The sequence below is a fragment of the Phycodurus eques genome, chromosome 1 (genome assembly GCF_024500275.1).
Source record: "Phycodurus eques isolate BA_2022a chromosome 1, UOR_Pequ_1.1, whole genome shotgun sequence".
Lineage (NCBI taxonomy): Eukaryota > Metazoa > Chordata > Actinopteri > Syngnathiformes > Syngnathidae > Phycodurus > Phycodurus eques.
The window spans coordinates 5172501-5198783 of NC_084525.1; the positions used below are offsets into that span (position 1 = coordinate 5172501).

General features: G+C 46.4%; 2 protein-coding genes across 3 annotated transcripts in view; both read right to left on the minus strand.

Moving 5' to 3' along the window:
• LOC133400710 (CDK5 and ABL1 enzyme substrate 2-like) overlaps nucleotides 1-14157 on the minus strand; it is a 27680-nt gene extending 13523 nt beyond the window's left edge. The window contains exon 1 of the mRNA XM_061673546.1: nucleotides 13491-14157. Coding sequence (XP_061529530.1) covers nucleotides 13491-14071 — 581 coding nt within the window. The 5' untranslated portion in view covers nucleotides 14072-14157. The remainder of the gene's footprint in view (nucleotides 1-13490) is intronic.
• A 1368-nt stretch (nucleotides 14158-15525) lies between these two features.
• ccm2l (CCM2 like scaffold protein) lies at nucleotides 15526-26082 on the minus strand. 2 transcript variants are annotated; one of them, XM_061673547.1, is made up of 12 exons: nucleotides 25890-26082; nucleotides 25044-25211; nucleotides 24144-24227; nucleotides 22882-23065; nucleotides 21005-21603; nucleotides 19525-19654; nucleotides 18839-18902; nucleotides 18532-18688; nucleotides 17020-17158; nucleotides 16279-16426; nucleotides 15993-16121; nucleotides 15526-15897 (listed from the first exon to the last, which is right to left on the minus strand). In XM_061673547.1, exons 1-12 carry the CDS (start codon nucleotides 25917-25919, stop codon nucleotides 15675-15677), a joined length of 2055 nt encoding a protein of 684 aa, XP_061529531.1. In that variant the 5' UTR covers nucleotides 25920-26082; the 3' UTR covers nucleotides 15526-15674. The 2 variants fall into 2 exon arrangements, with proteins under 2 accessions (XP_061529531.1, XP_061529532.1); XM_061673548.1 differs by having other exon boundaries at nucleotides 15804-16121.
• Between the last annotated feature and the right edge of the window lie 201 nt (nucleotides 26083-26283).

Here is a 26283-nt window from a genome sequence, read left to right on the forward strand (position 1 = left end):
AGCAGTTCCCAGGCATCTTAATATCTCTGTGACATGACTTTGTCAAAACACTCCAAGGATAAAACTAATTGTAGCAGATACAGAAGTCATTCGCAGCCAGTGAGACATGCGCAATGCTGACGTGCGCACCTGCTCATCTAAAAAGCATATATTTAATTCGGTATGAAATAAATCGAATTCAAGTAATTTCGTCACAATACTGTGCTTATTTTAAAAGGACACTTTCACAGCACACACCCACCCAGCCGGACCACCGACCACAATCACACCTCTGACTTCTGCGTTAACAATCCGCGAACAGGATGCGAGACGCATCTTCAAACAACAAAAGATTAACCAAGCGGCAGGCCCAGACCATGTGTCCCCATCCTTGCTCAAAGTCTGCGCGGACCAGCTCGCTCCAGTCTTCACACATATCTTCAATATATCTCTGGAACTGTGCGAAGTACCATCCTGTTTCAAACGCTCCACCATCATTCCAGTCCCCAAGAAACCCACAATCTCGGGTCTAAAGAACTACAGGCCTGTCGCCTAGACATCTGTGGTCATGAAGTCCTTTGAACATCTCACGCTGGACCACCTCAAGAGCGTCACAGGCCCCCTGCTGAACCCCCTGCAGTTTGCCTACTGAGCGAACAGGTCTGCGGATGATGCAGTCAACATGGGACCGCACTTCATCCAAGAACACCTCGACAGTGCAAGGACCTTGTTCGTGGACTTCAGCTCAGCGTTCAAGACCATAATCCCTGAACTCCTTTCAACCAAGCTTCTCCAGCTCAGCGTCTCACCTGTCATCTGCCAGTAGATTTACAGATTCCTGACGGGCAGGACACAGCAGGTGAGGCTGGGGGAGGCCACCTCATCCAGAAGCAGCATCAGCACTGGGGCGCCCCAAGGTTGTGTCCTCTCTCCGCTGCTCTTCTCCCTCTACACAAACGACTGCACCTCAGTGCACCCGGCTGTCAAACTCCTGAAGTTTGCAGATGACACCACTGTAATCGGCCTCATCAAGGACGTTGACAAGTCTGCATATCGACAGAAAGCGGAGCGGCTGGAGCTGTGGTGCGGCCGACACAACCTGGAGCTGAACACGCTCAAGACTGTAGAGATGATCGTGGACTTCAGGAGGCATCCTTCGCCACAGCTGCCCCTCACGTTGTCCAGTTGCCTTGTGTCAACCGTCGAGACCTTCAAGTTCCTGGGAATTAGTCTTTCAGGACCTGAAGTGGGCGACCAACATCAACTCCATCCTCAAAAAGGCCCAGCAGAGGATGTACTTCCTGCGGCTTCTGAGAAAGCACGGCCAGCCACCGGAGCTGCTGAGGCAGTTCTACAATGCGGTGATCAAATCAGTCCTGTGTTCTTCCATCACAGTCTTGTTTGGTGCTGCTACAAAAAAGGACAAGCTCCGACTGCAACGGACAATCAAAACTGCTGAAAGGATTGTCGGTACCCCCCTACCCACGCTTAAGGACTTGCACACTGCCAGAACTAAGAAAAGAGCGTGCAAAATCCTCTCGGACCCTCCACATCCCGGTCACCAGCTCTTCCAGCTCCATCCCTCAGGTAGGCGCTACCGATCAATGCAAACTAGAACTCGCAGACGTTCCAACAGCTTCTTCCCTCTTGCAATCAACTTCTTAAACACCTAACCTACAATTCCATTACAACATGCTGCCAATTTTTTTACTTGAGTCTGTTGTCACATTTCTGTGGGGCCAATTATACATTACTCGTGCACTCACTGTAGTAGTCTCGCCACGCTGCACTATTTGCATATCTGTTGTTGACCAATACTGGCCACTCATGCCAGAGTAGCATTTGCTCCATTTGCACACTGATTGAGGAGTATCTGCAACATTTGCACAATCAACATTGTCCCAGATTATCGCACTACTCGCTTGAAGTCTCGGCGCCCTTTGCACAATGGTCATTGCACCGGACTATTGCAATATTAGTCTTTCGAACTGCTCTAAGTGCTAGAGGACTCTGCAACTTTTTGCACAACTGTCAAAAAAATAAATAAAAAATGTACCGGCATTACCAGCTAACTAGCAACCCTTTACTGCTCAGTGACTGTTTTTTGTCAATGTTTTTATGTCTCCAAAGCGTTCTCTGTCAATTGACTGTCTGTTGTCGTACTAGAACGGCTCCAACTACCGGAGACAAATTCCTTGTGTGTTTTTTGGACATACTTGGCAAATAAAGATGATTCTGAGTTGGATTATGACTGAAGACGTGATTGGAAGGCCATCATAGGAAAGCGGGTGAGCCAGCTGTTGTTCATCAGCGGTGCCCTGCAATCAGCTTGCGCCACAGACCGCGTACGTATTTCATGACCGACATGATAAAAAAAAGAAAACAACTAATGATTAAAAGTCTAACTCACCATTGCACCATTACGATGACTGCGGTTGCTGCAATAGTGAGCGACACTTTCAAAGAAAAGCTGAGCCGCTGGAGCATGTTTGAAGCTGAAATGCTCCTCACAGGTGAGAGTCAGCTGGTGCTGATATTTTTAGCCCCTTCGTGTGACATACAATGTCGATGTTTGTCTCTCTTCGTAATGTGTAAAGGGACACATTACGGCTGTTGGAGCCAATTTTTTATTATCCTTTAGACAAATGAAATGCTCATTTTCTGTGTGCGATTGTAATTTCTGTTTAGTGCGCTCCCTACAGGTGAGGAGGTCCCTTACCTTTCAAGGAAGTGCCCAGCAGGACTTTTGGCTGGGAAGCACACAGTCTTTAGACCTTGACTTGACATCACTTGACTTTGTTTGACATGTGCTTGGGTGTTTGCTTTCAACTAGAGTCTTATTGGATCATTTATTTGCTTACTTGATTTCTTATTTTGATAGCATACAACAGTACTTTCATTTGAATGCCAATCAGTGAAATGCGCATGGACAATGAACTAAGACCATTTGTGTTTTCAACTCAACTCTCATTTGTACATCTACCCAGCTAGACTCGGAGTGCTAAACAAATGGGAAGAAAAAAATGGTAGTTACTATATTGGCCATTGGGCGATCGGTGAACGAACATCCACACCGGCAGCACAATTCAGCCATGCCGCGCCGCCGCCACTAGGAAGTTAAATGAATCAATCAGAATCAGAATCAGAATCATCTTTATTTGCCAAGTATGTCCAAAACACACAAGGAATTTGTCTCCGGTAGTTGGAGCCGCTCTAGTACAACAGACAGTCAATTTACAGAACACTTTGGGAGACATAAAGACATTGACAAAAAACAATTGTGCAAAAAGATGCAGACTCCTCTAGCACTTAGAGCAGTTCGAATGACTAATATTGCAATAGTCCGGTGCAACGACCATTGTGCAAAGGGCGCTGAGACTTCAAGGAGTGTATGCGGTTTAAAGTGACGAGTAGTGCGATCATCTGGGACCATGTTGGTTGTGCAAATGTTACGGATACTCCTCAATCAGTGTGCAAATGGAGCAGATGCTACTCTGGCATGAGTGGCCAGTATATGCAAATAGTGCAGCATGGCGAGACAACTACAGTGAGTGCACGAGTAATACATAATTGGCCCCACAGAAATGTGACAACGAACTCAAGTCAAAAAATTGCCAGCTTGTTGTAATGGAATTATAGGTTAGGTGTTTAAGAAGTTGATCGCAAGAGGGAAGAAGCTGTTGGAATGTCTACTAGTTCTAGTTTGCGTTGATCGGTAGCGCCTACCTGAGGGAAGGAGCTGGAAGAGCCGGTGACCGGGGTGCAGACGGTCCGAGAGGATTTTGCACGCCCTTGTCTTAGTTCTGGCAGCGTGCAAGTCCTCAATGGTGGGTAGAGGGGTACAGACAATCCTTTCAGCAGTTTTGATTGTCCGTTGCAGTCGGAGTTTGTCCTTTTTTGTAGCAGCACCAAACCAGACTGTGATGGAAGAACACAGGACTGATTCGATGACCGCTGTGTAGAACTGTCTCAGCAGCTCCGGTGGCAGGCCGTGCTTTCTCAGAAGCCGCAGGAAGTACATCCTCTGCTGGGCCTTTTTGAGGACGGAGTTGATGTTTGTCGCCCACTTCAGGTCCTGAGAGATTGTAATTCCCAGGAACTTGAAGGTCTCGACGGTTGACACAAGGCAGCTGGGCAACGTCAGGGGCAGCTGTGGCGAAGGATGCCTCCTGAAGTCCACGATCATCTCTACAGTCTTGAGCGTGTTCAGCTGCAGGTTGTGACCACAGCCCCAGCTGCTCCACTTCCTGTGGATTTGCAGACTCGTCATCGTCTTTGATGAGCCCGATGACAGTGGTGTCATCTGCAAACTTCAGGAGTTTGACAGCCGGGTGTGTTGCGGTGCAGTCGTTTGTGTAGAGAGAGAAGAGCAGCGGAGAGAGGACACAACCTTGGGTCGCCCAAGTGCTGATGCTGCGTGTGGATGAGGTGGCCTCCCCCAGCCTGACCTGCTGTGTCCTGCCCGTCAGAAAGCTGTAAATCTACTGGCAGATGGCAGGTGAGACGCTGAGCTGGAGAAGCTTGGTTGAAAGGAGTTCAGGGATGATGGTGTTGAACGCTGAGCTGAGGTCCACGAACAGGATCCTCGCGTAGGTCCCTGCACTGTCGAGGTGTTCTAGGATGAAGTGCAGTCCCATGTTGACTGCATCATCCGCAGACCTGTTCGCTTGGTAGGCAAACTGCAGGGGGTCCAGCAGGGGACCTGTGACACTCTTGAGGTGGTCCAGCATGAGACGTTCAAAGGACTTCATGACCACAGATGTCAAAGCGACAGGCCTGTAGTCATTCAGACCAGAGATTGCAGGTTTCTTGGGGACTGGAATGATGGTGGAGCGTTTGAAACAGGATGGAACTTCGCACATTTCCAAAGATCTGTTGAAGATCTGAGTGAAGACTGGAGCGAGCTGGTCCGCGCAGACTTCGAGGCAGGATGGGGACACATGGTCCGGGCCTGCCGGAAACGTGCAAGAAGAAGTTTCACCTTCATGGGGCGCTAGACTTACAACAGCCTCTGAATTGCAGGTGCGCAAAAGTGCTGAAGTTCTCGGGAGAAAGCACGTAGTTTGCGTGCCTGTCCACATTTGACAGAGAAAGCCCACGTTTTAGGGTTGCTCCACATAGAGTGCATAACTGGCTTGTAAATGTGTAAATGACGCGTTTGACTTGACTGGAGAATGTGTACAGCGGCAGCCAGAGAAGCGCCTCTATATAGAGAATGGTCCTGTAAATCAGCCCAGAACTTCAGAACTTGTCACTCCCAGAGACATTTTTGGAAGAAAAAAGCTAAAAAAAAAAAAAAAAAAAAAAAAACTATTTGAAGACAATTCAAAAGTCCACCTGTCCCCATGAAAGAAAAATCTGCCTCCTTACAACAAACTAAATAATTTGTACAAACCCCTCGTTCCTTTTGGGCAATAAGATAACATTTACAGACACAATTGTAATAAGCATGCCATTTTTCTTTGTTACAGTTTCAGTTCCAGATTTAGCTTTAACATGCGAGACATTCATAGAGGCAACTTCATCTCGAGGGAAAAGACTCAATAATTGGTGATTATGGAATTCAACTAAGGTTTTATTAGTCTTGGCTTCAAATTAGCTCCGGGTCAAGATGGTTCTGCATTCCAAAATGGACATAGACAGCTGCTGCTGACACAAACATTCAAATGATCCGTTTCCAGTACCTGCTAAATGTCTTCCATTGCTCGTCAATGAATTGACGTGTGAATGTCCGCAGTGATGTCATGCTCCGTCTTCAGGGTTAATCAAGTGCTTGTATTTGCAGTAGATGGACATAAAAACCCCTCATGGTAAATCCACAGCACATACTTACTGCCCAAGCAACAATCGTAGATTCGATGTCTTGTGCTTAAACCCAACACTCACACACAGGGATGAGGGGCGATAATTACTCAGCGGGCCTGCTGCTGTGTCTTGCATCACCAGATAAACACTATCGACATTGCTCTGTATTGATTTGTCACCTCAAGACAAACTAAAACAAACTTTTGTGATTATTGCTTAGATGTAGACAAGACCTCATAGCTGACTGGGGACCTATCGTATTTAACAATTTAACAACTATCATTTTGCTAGGGGAAAAAAAGACTAACAGCAGGATGCCGCTGTCCAAAATCAGTCTTTTTGTTTCTGTACATCTCACAAAACGAACTACTGTCCCTTGAAAAAACAGAGACGCTTTCATAAAGAGCAGATTTTGTCCGGTGCGTGTGTATTAAGGGTGTGTTCAACTGTTTTCACTCGAAAAGTATGCACGTTTCCACACACCAAGAAGATGACGTCAGCTAGATTTCATCTCTCAAAGTCTGTTCTTATTGTTACATCTGTAGATGTACGTGCACACATGGGTGTGCGTGTGTGCATGCGTGTCCATTGCAGCATGTCATCCCCCTGTCTATGTGCTCCACCTTTCCTGTCACTCAGTGTTTTTCATTTCAAGTTTCTGTTGAAGGTGGGGCCGTCAGAGGTTGTGCAAAAATGCAAGAGGGTGGAGGGGGGTTAGGTGAGTGGTGTTTGCATTTTACCATTCGCAATAATAATATGAATCACAATCAAAAATGTATTTGGGATGCTAAGAGGTGCTAGTATTGGCATTCCAGTGGGGGGCTATGGTATAGCACCCCCTAGGATCCCGCTCATGCAGCCCCTGCACTGACCCGGTTGACAGTTGCACTTGTGAGGGGCTTTAAAGTCTGAGGAAAACAAATGTGGGGCACTATTACAATACTTGCCCCAATTAGGTTAGAGCAAAGGCTAACAAACCATTTTCCAGATAAGGGGTGTGGTCATGATTCATTATCCACACCACAAATTCACAGAGAATATCCACTCGCAGCAGTCATTTTTCAGTTTGTAAAAGCCGCCCACTGCTCAGCTCAAATACCAAATGAGGACTATAACTCCAGTTAATACATAATAACATACCAAGGTAATCCCCCATAGAGTGAACAATTGTCAAAAACTGTTTAGTGGCACTCTCAGTTGACGTTTACTTTAAAACTAAACATGAAACAAAGAGAAGACCACGCTGTGTATTTATCAAAGCACATTAACTTTGTCTTACGAAGGTCTGCTAGGTTAATGGTAACACACAATGCAAAACGCCACAGACAGGCTAATGAAACTAGCATTAATGTTGTGCCAGTTGTAAATCTTTAAACAACATTTGAACACAAGCTGGAGCAACACATTTCGACGGGGTATACATTACTTTCAGGCATTTATTCTTCATCCTCTGTGAATAAAAATAAATATTATTGCAGCTTAGTTGAGACTGACGGTCTTCTGTGTTTCATCATCCAATCTATGGATAGTATGTCTGTATTAAACTGCAGCCTGGTGGACAAGATGCCCACACCGGAATGAGTAGCACAATGCCCATTGAATTATCAATGCACAAACTGATTAATTCTTTATTTTCTATTAAATTATGTAATTACTCTATGTTTTTATAAAGTTAAAAAGTTATAAAGATTTGGAAAAGATGACTTGGATAGTTGTGTTTCAAGTTACAAACATGGCCCCTCCTGGAAGACGTCACCTTATCGTGGTGGAGGGGTTTGTGTGTCCCAATGATCCAAGGAGCTAGGTTGTCTGGGGCTTCACGCCCCTGGTAGAGTCACCCATGGCAAACAGGTCCTAGGTGAGGGACCAGACAAAGCACGGCTCCCAAGACACCTTTGAAGAATACATTAAATGGATCTAGGTTTCCCTTGCCCGGACACGGGTCACCGGGGCCCCCCCTCTGGAGCCGGCCCTGGAGCTGGGGCTCGAGGGCGAGCGCCTGGTGGCCGGGCCTGCACCAATGGGGCCCGGCCGGGCACATCCCGAAAGGGTAACGTGGGTCCACCTTCCCATGGGCTCACCACCTGTGGGAGGGGCCATAGGGGTCGGGTGCAGTGCGAGCTGCTTGGCGATCTGATCCCCGGCTACAGAAGCTGGCTCGAGGGACGTGGAATGTCACCTCTCTGGCAGGGAAGGAGCCCGGGCTGGTGTGTGAGGTCAAGAAGTTCCGACTCGATATAGTCTGACTCGCCTCCACGCGCAGCTTGGGCTCTGGTACCAGTCCTCTCGAGAGGGGTTGGAATCTCTTCCACTCTGGAGTTGCCCACGGAGAGAGGCGCTGAGCAGGTGTGGGTATACTTATTGTCCCCCGGCTCTGAGCCTGTACATTGGGGTTCACCCCTGTAGGGTAGACGAGAGGGTAGCCTCCCTCCGTTGCTTATGCCTATGCACCAAACAGCAGTTCAGAGTACCCACCCTTTTGGGAGTCCTTGGGGGGGGGGGGTGCTGGAGAGCGCTCCCGCTGGGGACTCCACTGTTCTGCTAGGGGTCTTCAATGCTCACATGGGCAATGACTGTGAGACCTGTGGTGTGATTTGGAGGAATGGGTCCCCCGATCAGAACCCGAGCGGTGTTCTGTTATTGGACTTCTGTGCTCATCACGGATCGTCTATAATGAACACCATGTTCAAGCATAAGGATGTCTACATGTGCACTTGGCACCAGGACACCCTAGGTCGCAGTTTGATGATCGACTTTGTGGTCGTGTCATCAGATTTGCGGCCGCATGTCTTGGACACTCAGGTTAAGAGAGGGGTGGAGCTGTCAACTGATCACCACTTGGTGGTGAGTTGGCTGCGATGGTGGGAGGAAGATTCCGGTCCGACGTGGCAGGCCCAAGCGTATTGTGAGGGTCTACTTGGAACGTCTGGCAGAATTCCCTGTCAGAAGGAGTTTCAACTCACACCTCCGACAGAACTTTGCTCATGTTCTGGGGGAGGCGGGAGACATCGAGTCCGACCATCTTCCGCGCCTCCATTGCTGAGGCGGTCAACCGGAGATGTGGCCGTAATGTGGTCGGTGCCTGTCTTGGTTACCAACGGTGAGGGATGCCGTCAAGCTGAAGAAGGAGTCCTATCGGGCCTTTTTGGCCTATGGGACTCCTGAGGCAGCTGATGGGTACCGGCTGGCCAAGCGGAATACAGCTTTGGTGGTCGCTGAAGCAAAAACTCAGGCATGGGAGGAATTCGGTGAGGCCATGGAGAAAGACTTCCGGACAGCTTCGAGGAAATTCTGGTCCACCATCCGACGTCTCAGGAGAGGAAAGCAGTGCACCACCAACACTGTGTATAGTGGGGATGGGGCGCTGCTGACCTCGACTCGGGACGTTGTGAGGCGGTGGGGAGAATACTTCGAAGACCTCCTCAATTCCACCGACACGCTTTCCCATGAGGAAGCAGAGTGTGGGTTCTCTGAGGCGGGCTCTCCTATCTCTGGGTTTGAGGTCACCGAGGTGGTTAAAAAGCTCCTCAGTGGCAAGGCCCCGGGGGTGGATGAGATTCGCCCGGAGTTCCTAAAGGCTCTGGATGTTGTGGGGCTGTCCTGGTTGACACGCCTCTGCAACATCACGTGGACATCGGCGACAGTACTTCTGGATTGGCAGACTGGGGTGGTGGTCCCCCTTTTTAAGAAGGGGGACCGGAGGGTGTGTTTCAACTACAAGGGAATGACACTCCTCAGCCTCCCTGGTAAGGTTTATCCAGGGGTGCTGGGGAGGAGGGCCCGTCGGGAAGTCGAATCTCAGATTCAGGAGGAGCAGTGTGGTTTTCGTCCTGGCCGTGGAACAGTGGACCAGCTCTACACCCTCGGCAGGATCCTCAAGTGTGCATGGGAGTTCGTCCAACCAGTCTACATGCGTTTTGTGGACTTTGAGAAGGCGTTCGACCGTGTCCCTCGGGGGATCCTGTGTCACCAATTCTGTTCATAACTTTTATGGACAGAATTTCTCGGCCCAGCCGAGGCGTAGAGGGGGTCCGGTTTGGTGGCATCAGTATTGCATCTCTGCTTTTTGCAGATGATGTGGTTCTGGTGGCTTCATCAAGCCGTGATCTCCAACTCTCACTGGAGCAGTTCACAGCTGAGTGTGAAGCGGCTGGTATGAGAATCAGCACCTCCAAATCTGAGACCATGGTCCTCAGTTGGAAAAGGGTGGCGTGCCCTCTCCAGGTCAGGGATGAGATACTGCCCCAAGTGGAGGAGTCTTGGTCACGAGTGAGGGAAGAATGGAACGGGAGATCGACAGGCGGATCGGTGCAGCGTCTGCAGTGATGCGGACTCTGTATCGATCCGTTGTGGTAAAGAAGGAGCTTCGCCGAAAGGCGAAGCTCTCGATTTATCGGTCGATCTACGTTCCTACCCTCACCTATGGTCACCTGTGGGTCGTGACCGAAAGAACGAGTTCCCGGATACAAGCGGCGGAAATGAGTTTCCTCCACAGGGTGTCCGAGCTCTCCCTTTGAGATAGGGTGAGAAGCTCGGTCATCCGGGAGGATGCCTCCCGGACGCCTCCCCGGTGAGGTGTTCCGGGCACGTACCACCGGGAGGAGACCTTGAGGACGACCCAGGACACTCTGGAGAAAGTACGTCCTTTGGCTGGCCTGGGAAGGCCTCGGGATCCCCCCGGAAGAGCTAGAGGAAGTGGCTGTGGAGAGGGAAGTCTGGGCGTCCCTGCTAGAGCTATTGCCCCTGCGACCCGACCTCGGATAAGCGGTAGAGATGGATGGATGGTTACAAACATGGTTAGGAAACAAGTTAAACTCAGAAGTCAAGGCACGGCTGTATGCTGTAAAATCCCATTTAAAAAATTGTTCAAACAACGATAAAACAGCCGCAAACGACGACAATATTGCCTCATTGGTGCATCGAGAGTCGATGAGTCAACAATCCATTGCACAAAATCCATCCACAATAACGATCAATCACTCAATAAGCATGCCCCTCAAAGTTTATGTGAAACAATATAAGGCACTAAAACAAAAGTCATTGAGCACTGAGCAGTGTAATACCAATAAACATCAGTGTTGAGCAGATGAGAAATACATGTCAAATGTGGGTCAAACACAGGTCATTGTTCCATGTTTCCACTGCCAATCAGAACAGCCGTGGGTGTCATTTGGCCCAGTGCTGATCATACTGTTTACAACTGAGCACAAAAAGCCACGTTAGTGATTTTATGTCCAGAGAAAAAGTCATACAAGAGAATTAGTAACAGAGTGTGTGCAACATTATAGCGCAGGCTAAAAGAGGTTAGCTGGAAGAGCGGCCTCTTCTAAACAGAGCATGACAGATGAGCGCATATCAGACCAGGAAGTTCGGAGGTGAGGAAAGACGTCTGTTATTAAAGTCAACCAGCTGGGAGACTGCACAGGAAACGAGACAGTCTCCTTCCAGCACTTCAATGCAAGTCTCGCGTGATAGTGCTTGATAAAGTCATATTCGACTTATTTACATTCTCCAAAAGCAAGTTTCGTCCGACAATGTGCATCGTAAGTAGTTACAAGCTGGTCAAACAAAGTCATTAGGAACGCTGGCAACAGCAATCTATGCAACAAAAGCGAATGACAGCTGGTGCAGCGTTTCGCCCTTGGACTGATGAGCTGTAACGTGAGGCTCATTTTCACAGCCTCTTGTTATGCGCAAATAGGTTAAGCGGTGTTTAGCGCCACAGGGTTGATACGCTGCCAAAATGGTGGTAAAATAAAAAAACACACTGGGCCGGCATGTGCAAACTTCCATATATGGTGAACGCACTCACTCTGCTTATCTCTTGTGCTTACTGGTGCATGTTTGCATCTGTTTGAGCAAAAGAAATACCGAACATTTTCTACTTGTTTGACTTCATGCTGTCTGTCTGTGGTTTTAGCGACTTCCTCTTTACAGAGCCACCAGTTCATAATTCAGCATGATGCACCAACTGCCAAGCGCAGACACAATTCAGGTGGCCGCCGTTTCCAGATTTTCACAACTCGTTAGGCCTGTGCAGTCATTCCACAATAACAGTTTGCAAAGGTATTTAAAAACAGAAAAATCATGTGATTAAACAGTTGACATCGGTGCAGGTCACAAATGGTGGGAGACTTAAATGACTCATCAGGCGCCACGCTGATGAATGGCAGCTGAGGCCAAACTTTCCCTTACTTCAGCGTCTCTGATGTTGCTTTCAAAAAGTGTGGTTGTGGTTTGTCTCACCAAAACACACAATCATTCAAACAAGCTTCAACAGAATCAGAAAAACATTGACAAATAAGTCCTTCCTATTCTTGACTAAATCAGCTGTACAAAGGCTTCATCCAATAGACTTCTGTGCCTCAACAAGCACGGTGTTGTCTAATTGCAGTGCAAGTCTTCATAAGGAACATCGAAAGAACACACAGACTTCCTGTCAACTATATCGGTCGCATTTGTGTGAACTTTCAGAGGTCCATGGTCGCTGTTAAGGCATAGCTTGAGTTCTGAAAATTCTGCTGATCGCTAGCTGGTTGCCACAATCTTTGTGTAAGATGACGGGGCGATTATTAGGGCTGCGACACGGAACAGATTAGGTAAGGGACAGGAAGTGCAACTCCCACACGCCTAGTATGTAAACACAGAGCAGTTCAGCTTCTGGCTAGTCTTTGTTATGTTTTTGTATATTGTATAAGTTTGTGTTAGTTGCAGAGGCGCAACAATCGATCATCAAATTAATCGACTACTATTTTGACAAATGATTAATCGTTTAGAGACCTTGTTTCACTTCAAATTGACCAAATCCTCGGAATTTCAACCTCTCAACAGTAGTTCTTCTCCGATTTCTGTAGTCCTCCATGAAAGCAGACAGATTATCTTGTGTTTAACCAAAAAGGGACATTTGCAAACATCTGCTTTTAGTTTGAAAATTAATGATCAACATTTTCGCCTTTTTCCTGAAATGTTACGAACCAAACCAGTAACTGAATCATAATCAATTTATGTTTGGACATTTTCTGCATCGTCAATTTGAAATAGTTGTTTTTTAATAAAGGAACTGAAATTCATTCATCAAAAAAATGATGAAATTCATCAAGTCTTCGATTAATTAGAAGACAAAAAATCGACGGAGTAATCTATTATCAAAATAGTCATTAGTTGAAGTCTTAGTTGTTATTTGTCTGGGTTTTTATACACATTTTTTATTTTATGTTTTGGACTTCACATGGAATTAAGCTTTCTGCTAAAACCGGTACAAGCATCTTTTCATGTCTTTCATGAGTGCACATCGTCCATAAATTGAATGAAAAGAAACAAAATGACTACAAAATGAAGCAAACCTATCACTCAGGTGTCAATGATTCTTCAATTCTTGCTTTCCATTCCTTTTTTTTTTTTTTTTTGCAATTGTCTGTGATTTTATCTTTCAGAAATTTTGTGTACATTTCATTTTTGTGAAGTTATTTATGCGACGAATGTTAAGCTTGGTTTAAGTGTCGCTATTTATTTGTTATTCATTTTATACACGTCAATGATCTCTTATCCGTCCAATTAAAACAAATAATAATAATAATTTTGGGGGGAGGGGGGGGGGGGGGTCCCTTACCTGGGGCCCCTAGGGGGTCTAGAAACGCCCCTGCCCCGATTGTCCGGAGTGACAAGAAACAGCAACAGCAAGAAGATGGCTCCTCTCCTCCACTTACCTTTGCCTCAACTCGGAGGACACAGAGCTGCAGCTCTGCACCGATAGCAGCGTGGACGACTTCCGCGGTCCCACGGGCGACGGCAGCAGGCTGCTGTTGGACGCCGACGCCGACAGCGTCAGCGACGGCGAGAGCAGGTTGCTGTTGGCCACCAAGGGCACCGAGTCCCTGCGGCGGCCGAGCAGCAGCTCCGCGCTCCCCGCGTCGGAACCGGCAGGTAAGACGACAATGGGCGGCACGGCGAGGAACCCCGCGGTGGACGTTGTTTTCACGTCCCGGCAGCTGACGGAAGCTGACAAACTACTCGAGCGGGTCTCGCTGCGGTGACCAGGCTCCGGGAGCGTCTTGGAAGCGAGCTCGCTCAGCTCGGCGCCCTCCGGGACGGTGTCGTTGCGCCGCTGCTCGGCTGAGCTGCTGCGCACCGGCCGCCCGTCCAACGAGATGTTCGAGAGGAACAAAAGAGCGGCTTTTCTCCGGTTTGAATTCTCGCGGTTCCGCCGGATTTGCTCCCGACTTTGGGTTTTTTTCGTGGTCGATATGGCGGTGCCGTGCTGGCCGCACGCAGCAGCCGCCGCCGCCATGGTCGGCTCCGAGTCCCACGGAGGACGTGCAGCGGGGAATCACACTCTCAATTGTCAAATCCCTCTTACGCGGCGCGAGGCGGCTTTAAGCCCTCCTGCGCTCCCATTGGATTAAAAAAAAAAAAAAAAAAAAAAAAAAAAAACACCCCCCCAAAAAAATAATAAAATCGGGCTACGTCACCACGTCGAGCTCCGGACGCTTCCGTGAGGAGTGACGTCACGCCGCTGTCAAATTGACTACATCGAGCACGCAGAGGTCAGCAACCTTTAAAAAAAAAAAAATTAAAAAAATAAAAGAGAGAGAGAGCTACTTCTGGAGAAATCATACACGCTTATGAAATAAACACTTTTGCACAACTGAGCTGTATGCGCTTATTAAGAACTAATGATTCAAGAGTCAAGATGTTTTTTTTGGTCATGCACTCAGTAAAAACACAACGGTAACACTTAGACAAGGAACATAAAATGATTACAAAAAGAATACATCTAATTAATGAACGATAAATACTGAAAGAAAGGGGGGGCCTAAGCAGAGACGGCTGACAGCTGCCTTGAGTTTCCAAACACCGGCTTTGCTCAAGTTGGTATACCTTATATTGCTGTACCTATGTAATGTACCTAAGAACATTTTTATTGAAACAATTCAAAAACCAATGACAATTAAAAAAAAAAAAAAAACGTGAGCCTTCTTCCTTATTTTTAACACAAAATCACAATCTGCTTTCGTGCCTCCTCTTTGTCATTTCATATTCAACCCATTTTCCCATCTTGATTAAATGAAGTAGTCCTTTTCATAATGTTTGGAAACAATAGGTGGCACACCAGGGTACAAAACGAGGCCGGCTACTTGATCTGAAACAATGACCGAAACTTGTGTTTGGGGTTGCACCTGCGTGACAGAACGCCGAGGCTTTAGCATCGTCACCACAGCTTTGATGGGCTGTCGGCACGTCGCCGTTACGAAACCTCGATGGATTTCCGAGCCGCCGATCCCTGCAGTGACGCCACGACTGAGCCGACGGGCTAACCTGGCCCGCCGCAGATGTCAGGCCGCTAAATATAGCCGGCGGCGGGAGGACACACGCTGTGATCCCTGCGGGATGGAAGTTTGTGATCACACACGCGCCCTCTGATCCCACACATCTGAAACCCAACAAATGAACTCCAAGTGACCTCGCAGTTCTGATGGACTGACAGCTGGTTACAATCCAAAACTGGCATCATTTGCTTTTATGCCATCGGTCTCGTGTCACGACGCCGCACAAACACAGCGAGCACATAACACGATATTTCTCCGGCTGCAGGAGGAAATAAATAACTACATGTTCACAGTGTTGGTCTATTACATCACAACTCTCGCTGATGTTCAGTGAGGCTGGCAGAGGACAAGCAGGGAAGCGGTGCATCATGGGAAGGTCGTGAAGCGTAGCCTCACTGCGGGGCGTAAAGATTTCAAGAAACAAGTGGAAACCTTTTTTTTTTTTTTAATATATATAATCACAGCAACTTGCATTCATCTTCATTTTCAGATCATTTCTTTCCATATTTTGTGCAGTCATAGAAAGGAGTTCTTGGACCCTCACGTTCACGCCTGTTGAAAATTTCAATTCACTTCAATTAAGCGAAGAAACACGACGTCAGGAAAATAAACATTCACACTCAGATTTATGGAATTTAGAGTCTTCAATGAAACGAAGATGCCCGTTCTTGGAATGTCGGGGGAAGCCGGAGAACCCGGAGAAAAGCCACACGGACACGGCGAGAATATGCAAACTCCACACAGGAAGGGCGGAACCGGCTGACGTTTGAATCCACGAATCACAGAACTGTGAGGAAGAAATGCTATTAGCTGCCTGCTGGGAGCTGAAATAAAGCTAATTGATTAGCTTTGGACTATTGTTCAGAGTGCTACTTAAATCACAGGTAGTAGTCTTCCTCCTCAATATCGCCGTGTGCGTCTCCGAACCCGAGGGCCTGGATGTCATGTGTGATGTCATTGATGCGGCGGTTGAACTCTTGAGATCCTGACGCCAGAGAGCAGCTGTCGTACCTGCTGGGAAAACAAACAGGTTATCAGGTAAACGCAATATGCGCTGAAATCGGGTCTCCAAAATGCCTGCCGTCTACACCGTATAATGTATGACAGCAAGCGCCTTGCTTCATTTTGACCTGTGAACTGTGACGACTGCGCCCCCAGCCCCTCGTACCCTCTCATGGCGGTGGCCGACGTGTTGCTCATGCTGCGTTTGATCCGTCCAAAACTGTCGGTCAAAATTCCACCTTCACGGATTCCGATACTTTCGAGGAAGCTCTCAAATACTCCCACGTCTCTGTCCGGGATAAACGGTCGCATGCCTGGAAGTAAGGATTATTGTTTAAGGGTCACAGTTGTTCGATTGGACTGTTTTCTCAATCCGGTATCAGCGTCAATATTGATGTCCTTGCACACTGTTGCTGAACTTTCCTGTACGATGCATTCCAAGAACTCTCACAAAACAATTGTCAGGAAGCTCCGGTGACAGTAAAAGAATCCACTGTAACACGGTTTCCACTTGACTCGCACAAAAGTATATCAGTCAAGAATGGGATAGCTCCTGAGCTGTTAGCTGCTAGCGACTCTCTAGGCTAGCTGCTGGCGCCTGCAGTCTCTCCAGGCTAGCAGTCAACGCTGTGTGCTCCTGAAGTAGATAATAGACACCGCCATCACAATCGCCAATAGCACTCGGGAACTGAATTGCAGCTGCAACGACTGTAATCCATTTTTTTTCTCACTTCACCCGACCGGTGACTTATCTGAAGCTCGCTAGTACTGTAACCTGGATATTGGCTCACAACACTAAATAAATAAATAAATCAAAGGGGGGAGGGGGGAGTCGTAAGTGAAGGAGCCACCGTAAATGCATTTGTGTCGTGTGATTTCACAGTGTGCCTCGTTGTCCGTTTCGCACCCAACAACAGAAACTTGCGCTCGTCTCCATACAGATGCAGCAGCTCAGAGCAGAAGTGGCTGATGTTTGAGCCCAGACGGTATTCTCTCAGAAAGACGGCAAAGTGTTGCAACTCCACAGCATTCAGCTTGTTCCTCAGCTACACACACACACACACACACACACACACACACACACACACACATTAAGAGAACGCTCCACAAGCATATGTGAGTGAAAACATTTCAGTATATGTGACTTCCTTTTATAGAATTTGATTAATAATGGTAAAGACGCTAGTAACAAAAAAAAATCAAAAATAATAAAAAAATTAAAACTATTTTAGCAATTTTTTATGCCGCCTTGGTTTTATATGGGTAAATGTTTCCCATGCTGTAATAGCCACAATCCAAGTCCTATTTTCAAAAAGTTATTGATGATTTGAAATTTTAGGTCTTGGTACTTCACTTTTTTGTCGTTTTTTATTTTTTACTTTTTTATGCAAGTTATAACTGCCATCATGCATTCCCCCCTGACCGCTGGTACGGTCCCTTCCTTATTCAAAACTGCAGCCACATCTCCTATCCTGAAAAAAGTGGCTCAGATTCCACCAATTTCAGCAACGTTCGACCCATCTCGAACGTCCCCTACATCTCAAAGATTCTGGAAAAAATAGTTGCCTCTCAACTTTACCCTCAACAGTCTCTATGAGCCCTTCCAGTCTGGCATCCGTCTCCACCGGAGCACTGAAACTGCTCTTCTAAAAATAATAAATGACCTCCTCATCGCAGGTGACTCTGTTCTTTTTTCCATCCTCATCCTACTTGACTTGACCGCAGCATTTGATACCATCTCACACACCATCCTCGTCAGTAGACTCTGCCAATGATATCACTCACACACCTCTCCACCGGTGTTTCTCCTATCTCTCAGACACTCTCATTTTATTCCGCTCAAATCTTTTTAAGCCAATCCCTCACCATTAACTTTAGGCGTTCCCCTGGGCTCCATTCTCAGGCCCCTCCTTTTCATCTGTGTCGTTGGTCTCCCCATTAGCAAAATTTTGGCACCCTTGGTCCTCCATACGTAACAGTGAAGACATTGCAATATTAGTCATTCGAACTGCTCTAAGTGCTAGAGGACTCTGCATCTTTTTGCACAATTGTTTTTTGTCAATGTCTTTATGTCTCCAAAGTGTTCTGTCAATTGACTGTCTGTTGTCGTACTAGAGCGGCTCCAACTACCGGAGACAAATTCCTTGTGTGTTTTGGACATACTTGGCAAATAAAGATGATTCTGATTCTGATTCTGATTTTTGGCATTAAAAGTGTGAAAAAATATTTTTTGTCACACGTTTTTTTTTCTTAGAAATAATTATTACCTTTTGAATGATAACATTGGCAATAATTCAATTACTCATATCAGTACAATTACTTGGAACGAGTGAAATGCAGTGGGGTGTCTACCGTTATTTATCAAATTATATGAAAATGACTCATGTAGTTGGCACGAGCTGTCAAAAGCGCCACCCACCGTGATCATGTACTCCTGCATGAGCATGAGGGTGGGGTTGCTCTCTCCTGTGTCATTGGCCGAGCCCAGACTGCGATGGGAGTCGTGCAAAGACATCGATGAACTCTCGCTGTATGTCTCGCTGTAGTAGAGCTCAAACGCATCCTGGGATCCATCGCTAAAAGAGACAAGAAATCAAAGAACGTGAGCACCTCGGGGAATTGAGGAAGAGCCATCTTTTTTTTTGGAAGATAAACAAAGCATGGACAACAGAAAAAAAGTTTACAAGTACAGTAAAGGCTTATGGCGGGAACAAAATGAAACTCACTACGAACTGCAGCAGCTGTACTCTGGATCATAACTGTACGACGTGTCGGTCAGGCAGCTGTCACCTGTGCCGATACAAAACATTACAAATGGCCTCGTTACGACTAAGGTTGCAGAATTTTCAGTGACTGCATACGGCAAAGACACTGTAGCCCGAATAACACAAAACACATACAGTACATACAGTTAGCCACACCCATAAAAAAAAAAATCTGAGAGGATCTGGAACTGAGTAGGTGAAAAAGAGTTTATTGCGATATCTCAGCAATTTAGGACTCCATTGGTCTGTCTTTGCACATGCTTTCATCGCTTATGTTCAAACAAATTCAATGTCTTTCGAAACAAATCACCAAAATGAATTTTGAAGGGTCTCAAAGGAAAGATGCTCTTTTTATTTGCACTTTGACAGAGATTGCGGGCAGGCAGACGAGGTCTTTTCATTTCATATTTTCACTGGGACTTTGTTCCATAAATTAACCGGAAATGTTCCACTCCTTTCCAAGTCGAATTAATACACAGAAAGTGAAGTCATCCAAACACGTTATCAGGCAACGAACCATATTTGGTAACTGAAGTGGGTGTGGACCTGAACTTCCGACTGTGAGGGAGTTAAACACCCACATTTATCCCAGTCAATCAATCTTTTGTTTTATGCCACATAATCCAGTGTTAAATTGTTCAACTCACTCCTTTGCAGCCAGTAGCGGTCCGGCATGGTGTGGTGGAATCCAGCTCTGTCCACGCACTCGATGGTCTGATGGCCGTAAATGATCTGGAACATCTGGCAGATGAGGGAACAGTACTCTTCTGCAGCATCCTAAACATACGCAAGATTAAAAAAAATAAAGGTGATTGCGGTCCGTTGACCACAAATTGTGGAATAAACTCCCACTTGAGCTAAGAGCTTACCTAAAAACACGAAATAAAGAGACTACTGCAAAATGTAATCGGTATATTCAGTAGTTCCGGGCCGGTACCTTTCCAGATCAAGATTTAATCGGAACTTTTTCCTTTCCACACAACACTTATATCGTATATCGTCTCCCTCCCTGAGAAGATTGATACTGCCATTAGTATCTGCTTGTGATGATTATTATTCTTTTTATTATTGGTTTTGTGTTTTCATAACCCCAATGTTGTTGTATCTGCACCATACAAGGACAATAAAGTCTTTCTATTCTATTTATGTTTCATCTTTATGCACAGCCGCGGTTGTTTTTCAAAGTGCTCTATCAACAAAATTAAATGGAGAGTTGAGTGTCTCAAAGAATAAACTGTAAAAAGTACATAACTCCAGCAGACTTTGAATAATTAGATGCTGTCGTTGTTAATTGCCACGCGTTTGCCTGGTGTCCGTACTCCCCAAAAGCGGAAATGCTGCGTTTCAAGTCCATTAACATTTGATTTCTTTATTTTATTTTATTTCTTTAACTAGTACATGAACTACAATTTCCCTCGTGTGTTTTGCAGATTTTGTTACAGTCCGACGAAACCAAGCTTTTTTGGCCATAATTCCGAAATGTACGTCTGCCGCAAACAGAACACTGCTCATCTCCGAAAGAACGCCAGACCGAAAGTGAAGCGTTATGGTGGCAGCAGCATCAACGGGGTCTGGAAATGTGGCCTTCGTCAAGGTGGATGGAATTAGGAGTAGTTCCAAATAGCAGTCGCAGTTTGCAAAACATCTTCTGGTTTCAGGAAAACCCGACTTGCACAGCTGAACTTTATTTGGGGCCACTCAGAGGCACTTGAAATGGTGGCAGGTGTGCGTTGACTCCATTTAACAAGCGTTAGAAATGACTTCTGAACACATCCCGAAAAGGTTTTTTTTTTTCAACCTTGTTGTATAGCTCACATTAACGGTGGTAAAAGTTTTGAAACGATTTGCCTTGGTCTCCTTTTTCATATCACAACACCTTGCATTTGAACACGGATGAGTCGACTTTTTACAGTCACTGTATTATGTACAAAACAGTGTAATGGTAGTGTGTTTTAACTATGTAACGCACTTTGTGAGCACTCTCTGTGAAAAGTGTTATATCAATAAAAGGTGCTTACTTCCACACTAACCCACGTGGTAAGAGGTGGACGAGTTTGGGACGAACACAAGACGACTAAGTCGGACGAGCGACTAATTAGTCGAGCGAGAGACGAGCGGCCCACCCACCCGGTTCTCCACAGCCAGGATGACGAGGTTGCAGTAGGCATCGGGGCACGGGGTGGGCTCCAGCGGGTTGTGGTTCCTTCGCTCCCAGCTACCGTAGCTCTTGCCCCGCTCCCAGCTTCCGGTGCAGGCCTGCCGCCGCTCCCAGCTTCCCGCGCCGCCTCCTCCTCGCCTCTCCCAGCTTCCTCCTCCTCCTCCTCCTCCTCCCGCTCCGTGCCGCCTCTCCCAGCTTCCTCCCCCTCCGGGCCCCAACCCGCTCATTGGCCTCGGCCGACGGCTCTCCCAGCTGCCGCCCGTCTTCCGTGCGAATTGTCTCCTCTCCCAGCTCCCCCCTGCTCGCTTCCTTTCCAAACTCCCGCCGGCGCCGCCTCCTCTCTCACCGCCGCCGCCTCCTCTGTCCACATTCTGGTTCTTGTCGTGGTTGCTCCTGGATAGCGACGGCCTCCAGTCCAATCCGCAAATGGTGTGCCGTCGCTCCATCGTACCCCCCGAAGGTCGAGGGTCGGCGTTGCAGCTCACGGTTTGACGTCGGCCGTCGACGCCCGTCGGCTTCTTCCGGTCCAGGCTGTTGTCCCCGGCAACCACAGTGTCCACGTTTAAACCTGAACCACAAGTATGCGTCACACGCTGCTTATCTTTACCCTGTCCAAGATGTCCTGTCCAAAACTCTATTTATGTTATGTTTCGACTTTTTTGTCCTGGCAACCGGGGCTGTAACATTTGATAGAAATTTAGAAATGTGGGCCATTTTTTTACCCCGTATTCAAGTCAGTTTTCTCGCAGTCTATCGCGGTATCTGCGATGGGCCGTGGGGGGGGGGGGGGGGGGGGGGGGAGTGGCTGCTGATCCCCACAACGGTTCGGCCCGCGGTTTACCACAAATGCCGGTCGGTTCCTCCCCGACCCGTCATCTCCTGCTGGAGTCCCTCAAGTTTCTCTCCTTTAAGGCTTTCTACCGATGAAAGGTGGACGCCAGTGGCTGTGGAGCACGTTTGTGTCCACGTCAGACCCGAATGAAGCTCCCCGGCCTAACACTCCCAAACCGCGAATGCCGTGTCAGACCATCGTAGAACGCGAGTTGCCGTATCGCGCTGAGCCCGTAAACCACGCGGCGATTGAACGTGATGAAACAGCTACCGTACATACTAGCTTGCTGTGAGAAACGGTGAAAAACACAAGACAAATGATTATATATTTTATAGCATTATGCATAATACCAATACAAAATATGTATGTGCGGTGCAAGTGTTATTTTTATCCACTAGGAGTCAAATGCCTCATGTTCTACACTGTAGTATTCCAAGTGTGTGGCTTTAAAAAGGCAGTGCCTGGCCTGGTGAGTGATGTGGAGGAAAGCCAATGAGAGTGTAGTTGACTGTTGTTGGCTCAGCTTAGCCGATGTGCGCAATCAGTCGTCGCCGTCGTATGAATGTGCTTGTAATGTATTTATTTCGATAGTGCTTGTTCAATAAAACGATTGAAAGCGAAGCGGCGGCTAGCTATACCTGACCAACTGTGGAGCGATTACAATGCGGTTTAACTAGCGGTGGTCGGCTATATTAACGATGTTTACTTTACCGAAGACGCGCGGTTGCGTAAACCGGGTCTCACTTTATCTTCTTTTTCCTCCTGGCTTGCACTTATCGATATACGTAGAGTTACATTAGCCGGTGTTAAAAATGATCACTGCAAAGTCCCCGTGGGACCGCGTAAAGTGAACCGCAGTATGGCAAGACGTTACTCTACTGCATATGATGGTTCATTGCCTGTTTTTCTCGCAACAGAACAGGAAAATGTTCAAATGAATGGTCTGTTTTTGAAAAATGCTGGTTCCTAAACTGTTCTCCGGTAGTGTCACGAGCCGCACAGTCATGGGCTCGCCTGTCTTGAGGACCAGCAGGTGCAGCGCATCATCTCTCAGGTAGGAAGCGGCGGCGATCTCGTGCGTGGGAATCCTCATCAGCAGCTTTTCGTTGTCTCGCCACGTGAGCAGCAGACAGCGAGCGGACAGACTTAGGATGCAGTCCTGCTCCACGCTGGTCTTCAAGGGCAAAACCCTCAACTGCTGCTCGCCAACACAATTGATCACCACCATGTCACTACCAGTCTTGTAATGCAGCCCAGTACAGTATACTTTGTTAGTGGACTTCAGTATAAATTTCACGTATCTGCGCTAGTTATTTAAACTTCAGGCGACTTTCCTTTTTTACTCCACTACATTTCCTAATTTTCACAAGTGCTTCCTGTATTGACGGTTTCAAAGGGAGCTGGACATACAGTACATAAAATGTTGGATGTCACAGCGCCTTGAAAAAGTATTCTCGAATTGTTACATTTTTGCATAGTTTCCCCACTTTCATGTTTAACATCATCAAACAAAGGTAAATATCAGACAAATATAACCCAAGTGAACTTAAAATGCTGTTTTTAAATGGTGATTTCATTTAATAAAGGAAACAAAAAAAAAAACCCTATTCAAACTTACCTGGCTCTGTTGAAAAAGCCGCGAATGCTGGCAAGTTTTCGCCATATGACGGTGTAATTCATTAGCGATGAATTCAGTTTTGCATATCGAATTAGCGATCGAACATGATTCGGGGTGGTGTGTGCGGTTAGATATGTAGCTTGTCGTCGCTGAATACTGTATTTACTTTGTAATAATAATACAGAACTGGCGGCTACACGTCTCATGATTGCAAAGTCGCCATGTCGTGAGAGTAAAAAGACCTCAATATGGCGGCCTCTGCATGCAAGTAGGTACGTGTTAAACGTACAGTATATTCTTAGTATACTTTGTAGATTTCAGTAAACAGCATCCGATAATGCACATTTACAATATGTCTAGGTGTTTTCTTTTTTGTTCTTACTCAGTTTACAATGTTAGGAAAGCAGGGATCCAACATTCGATAACTCTTAGAAAGAAAGAAAAAAAACAACCAGCATGCAACATGTCATGTGATTTTTGTTCCTTTTTTTTTTTTGTTTGTACTTGTACATAATCACAGGAGTTGAATCAGTGCCTCTACTTTTACCAGTCTTTATTTTTAACGCAAGAATCTATTCTTGACCTTAAGTACAGCTCGTGAGTACTTTTGCCATGTCCGCCGTCGTTGACCGCGAACTGATGAGTTTTGACGACTCACCCTCGCTGTGTCCAGCAGTTGCAGGAGTTCATCTCGACTGGACGGGTTCAGAGAAACTGACACCCAGGTCAGGTGACCTAGGAACTGATGGTAAAGGTCATGCGATCAGTTAGGTTGTGCGACATATTCTGCAGTCATTCCCAACACTGTGCCACGGCATATGAATCATAATAATAATCCGTTTATTTGTACTGCACCTTTTCAAGCAAAGTCACAAGGTGCTTCACAATAAAAAATAGTCAATGAACAAAATAAAAATATGGTAAAAAAGTGAATCCGATTTCACTTAATTGGTCTGAAAATGATTTACTTGCTCCAAATAATGTATCTTTGTTCATCTATCTATGCCAGCAACATATCGTATTGCGACGGGCAGGACAATGAAGTGCTCGCAATGAATCTGTGTACAGCACGGATGACAAACTCAAGGCCCGGGGGCCACATCTGGCCCGCCAAATCAATTTATGTGGCCAGCAAAAGCAAATCAAATGTGTTGACTTCATGTTTCTTGCTGAAATAACAACATTGCAAATCGTTTTCACTTTTCAAAAACGTTGATTACAAACATTTTGTTCCCAATCTCCATTTTTTTTTTTTTAAATAAACAACAACTTTTGACTGGCTGCTGATTTCAAACATAGTTATTCATCGATTTTTGTGTGGGTGTGTGTATGTATTAAAATGATGCAATTGTACATCTACTGTATATATGTTCGCAGTCATGACGGCCCGCCGAGAGAAACCATAACTACGAAGTGGCCCGCAGCAAAACATTTGTTTCACACCCCTGGTGGTGGTGTGCCATGAGCTTTGTTTGCCTATGTCAAATATGTGCCTTGGTCCAATAAAGGCTGGGGAAAACTGCCCTCCATGTTGTATTTGATTGTCTACCAGTCCTACCTTGACCTCCTTCTCCACATAGTCGAAGATGAGTCTTTCGGGGTGGATGAGGAAGTCGGGAGGGTAGAGGGGGACGGTGTGCAGGGGGCGCCGGCAAACGCTGCCTCGTTCCGCCGGCCTGCGACTGGCTTTGGACCACACCAGACGCTTAATGGGAGACACAAAACCCTTGGCAGGCGGACGACATGCGCAGAAAGAAATATCAGGAAAAAACTCACCAACACAAGACAGACATAACTAAAATACACACACAGACACAAGATGTTGATATACAGCATAAAGCCTAACAAACACATTAAAAACAGAAGTAAGATATACCTGTATTGAGTATAGGAATAAAGGTAAAACTACAATGCGATCTAGTAAAACATGTAAACAATTCGGAGTGGAACAGTACAAGTCATACTTTATTGGTGTGACAAATAAAAATAAAAAAACCTGGATTTTGGACTGTCAATGTATCTTTGAGCAGACAAGAAGAGTGCTGAGGTAGAGCGACATTTCTTTTCCATAGTCAACCCCCGCTCCCCATTTTTTGTCCAGAGAACTTTGTTATGGTTAGATGACACGGAATTGAATTAAAACGTATAATGACAACACTTTTGAGGACATTTCAAGTGTGCGGTGGTAAGTGAATATGCCAAAGATGTCTGCGCCAACATAGATCATTTAAATTATTCAGGATTATTTCAATCTATTGGCCATTTTTTTCCCCTTGGAGATGACTTCAAAAATGTCTCGAGACAACAATGTGTAAAACGTCGACTGTACCGTTACAAATGCATACAAATACAAATAAATCCTCCTGAAGCAAGTGTAAGGAATCACAAAGAAATAGGAAATTACCTTTTTGGATTTCTTGGGTTCATAATCCATTGTAGCTCAGCTGGGTTCTGTCCCGGTTTTCAAATTGTCACTTCTTCAAATTTGCACACGCTTTCTTTCCATCGTTACCTCCACATTTCTCAATTCTTTTTCTTTGCCTCTCTACACTGATTGTTTTGTCACATATTGTTGGGACACACACACACACACACACACACACGAGGAGATGGCAGGAAGCAAAGGAAGGCCACTTCCTGTCCAGGAGGAAACTCCACCAGAGGCTGATAAGGCCCATTATCGCTGAACCGACACACGCAAGCGCACATGCACGCACGCATGCACGCACACACAAATAATAATCCTGGAGGAGAATTATGATTTCCCTCCGAGGGTCACGATGACTGTGAAAAAAAAA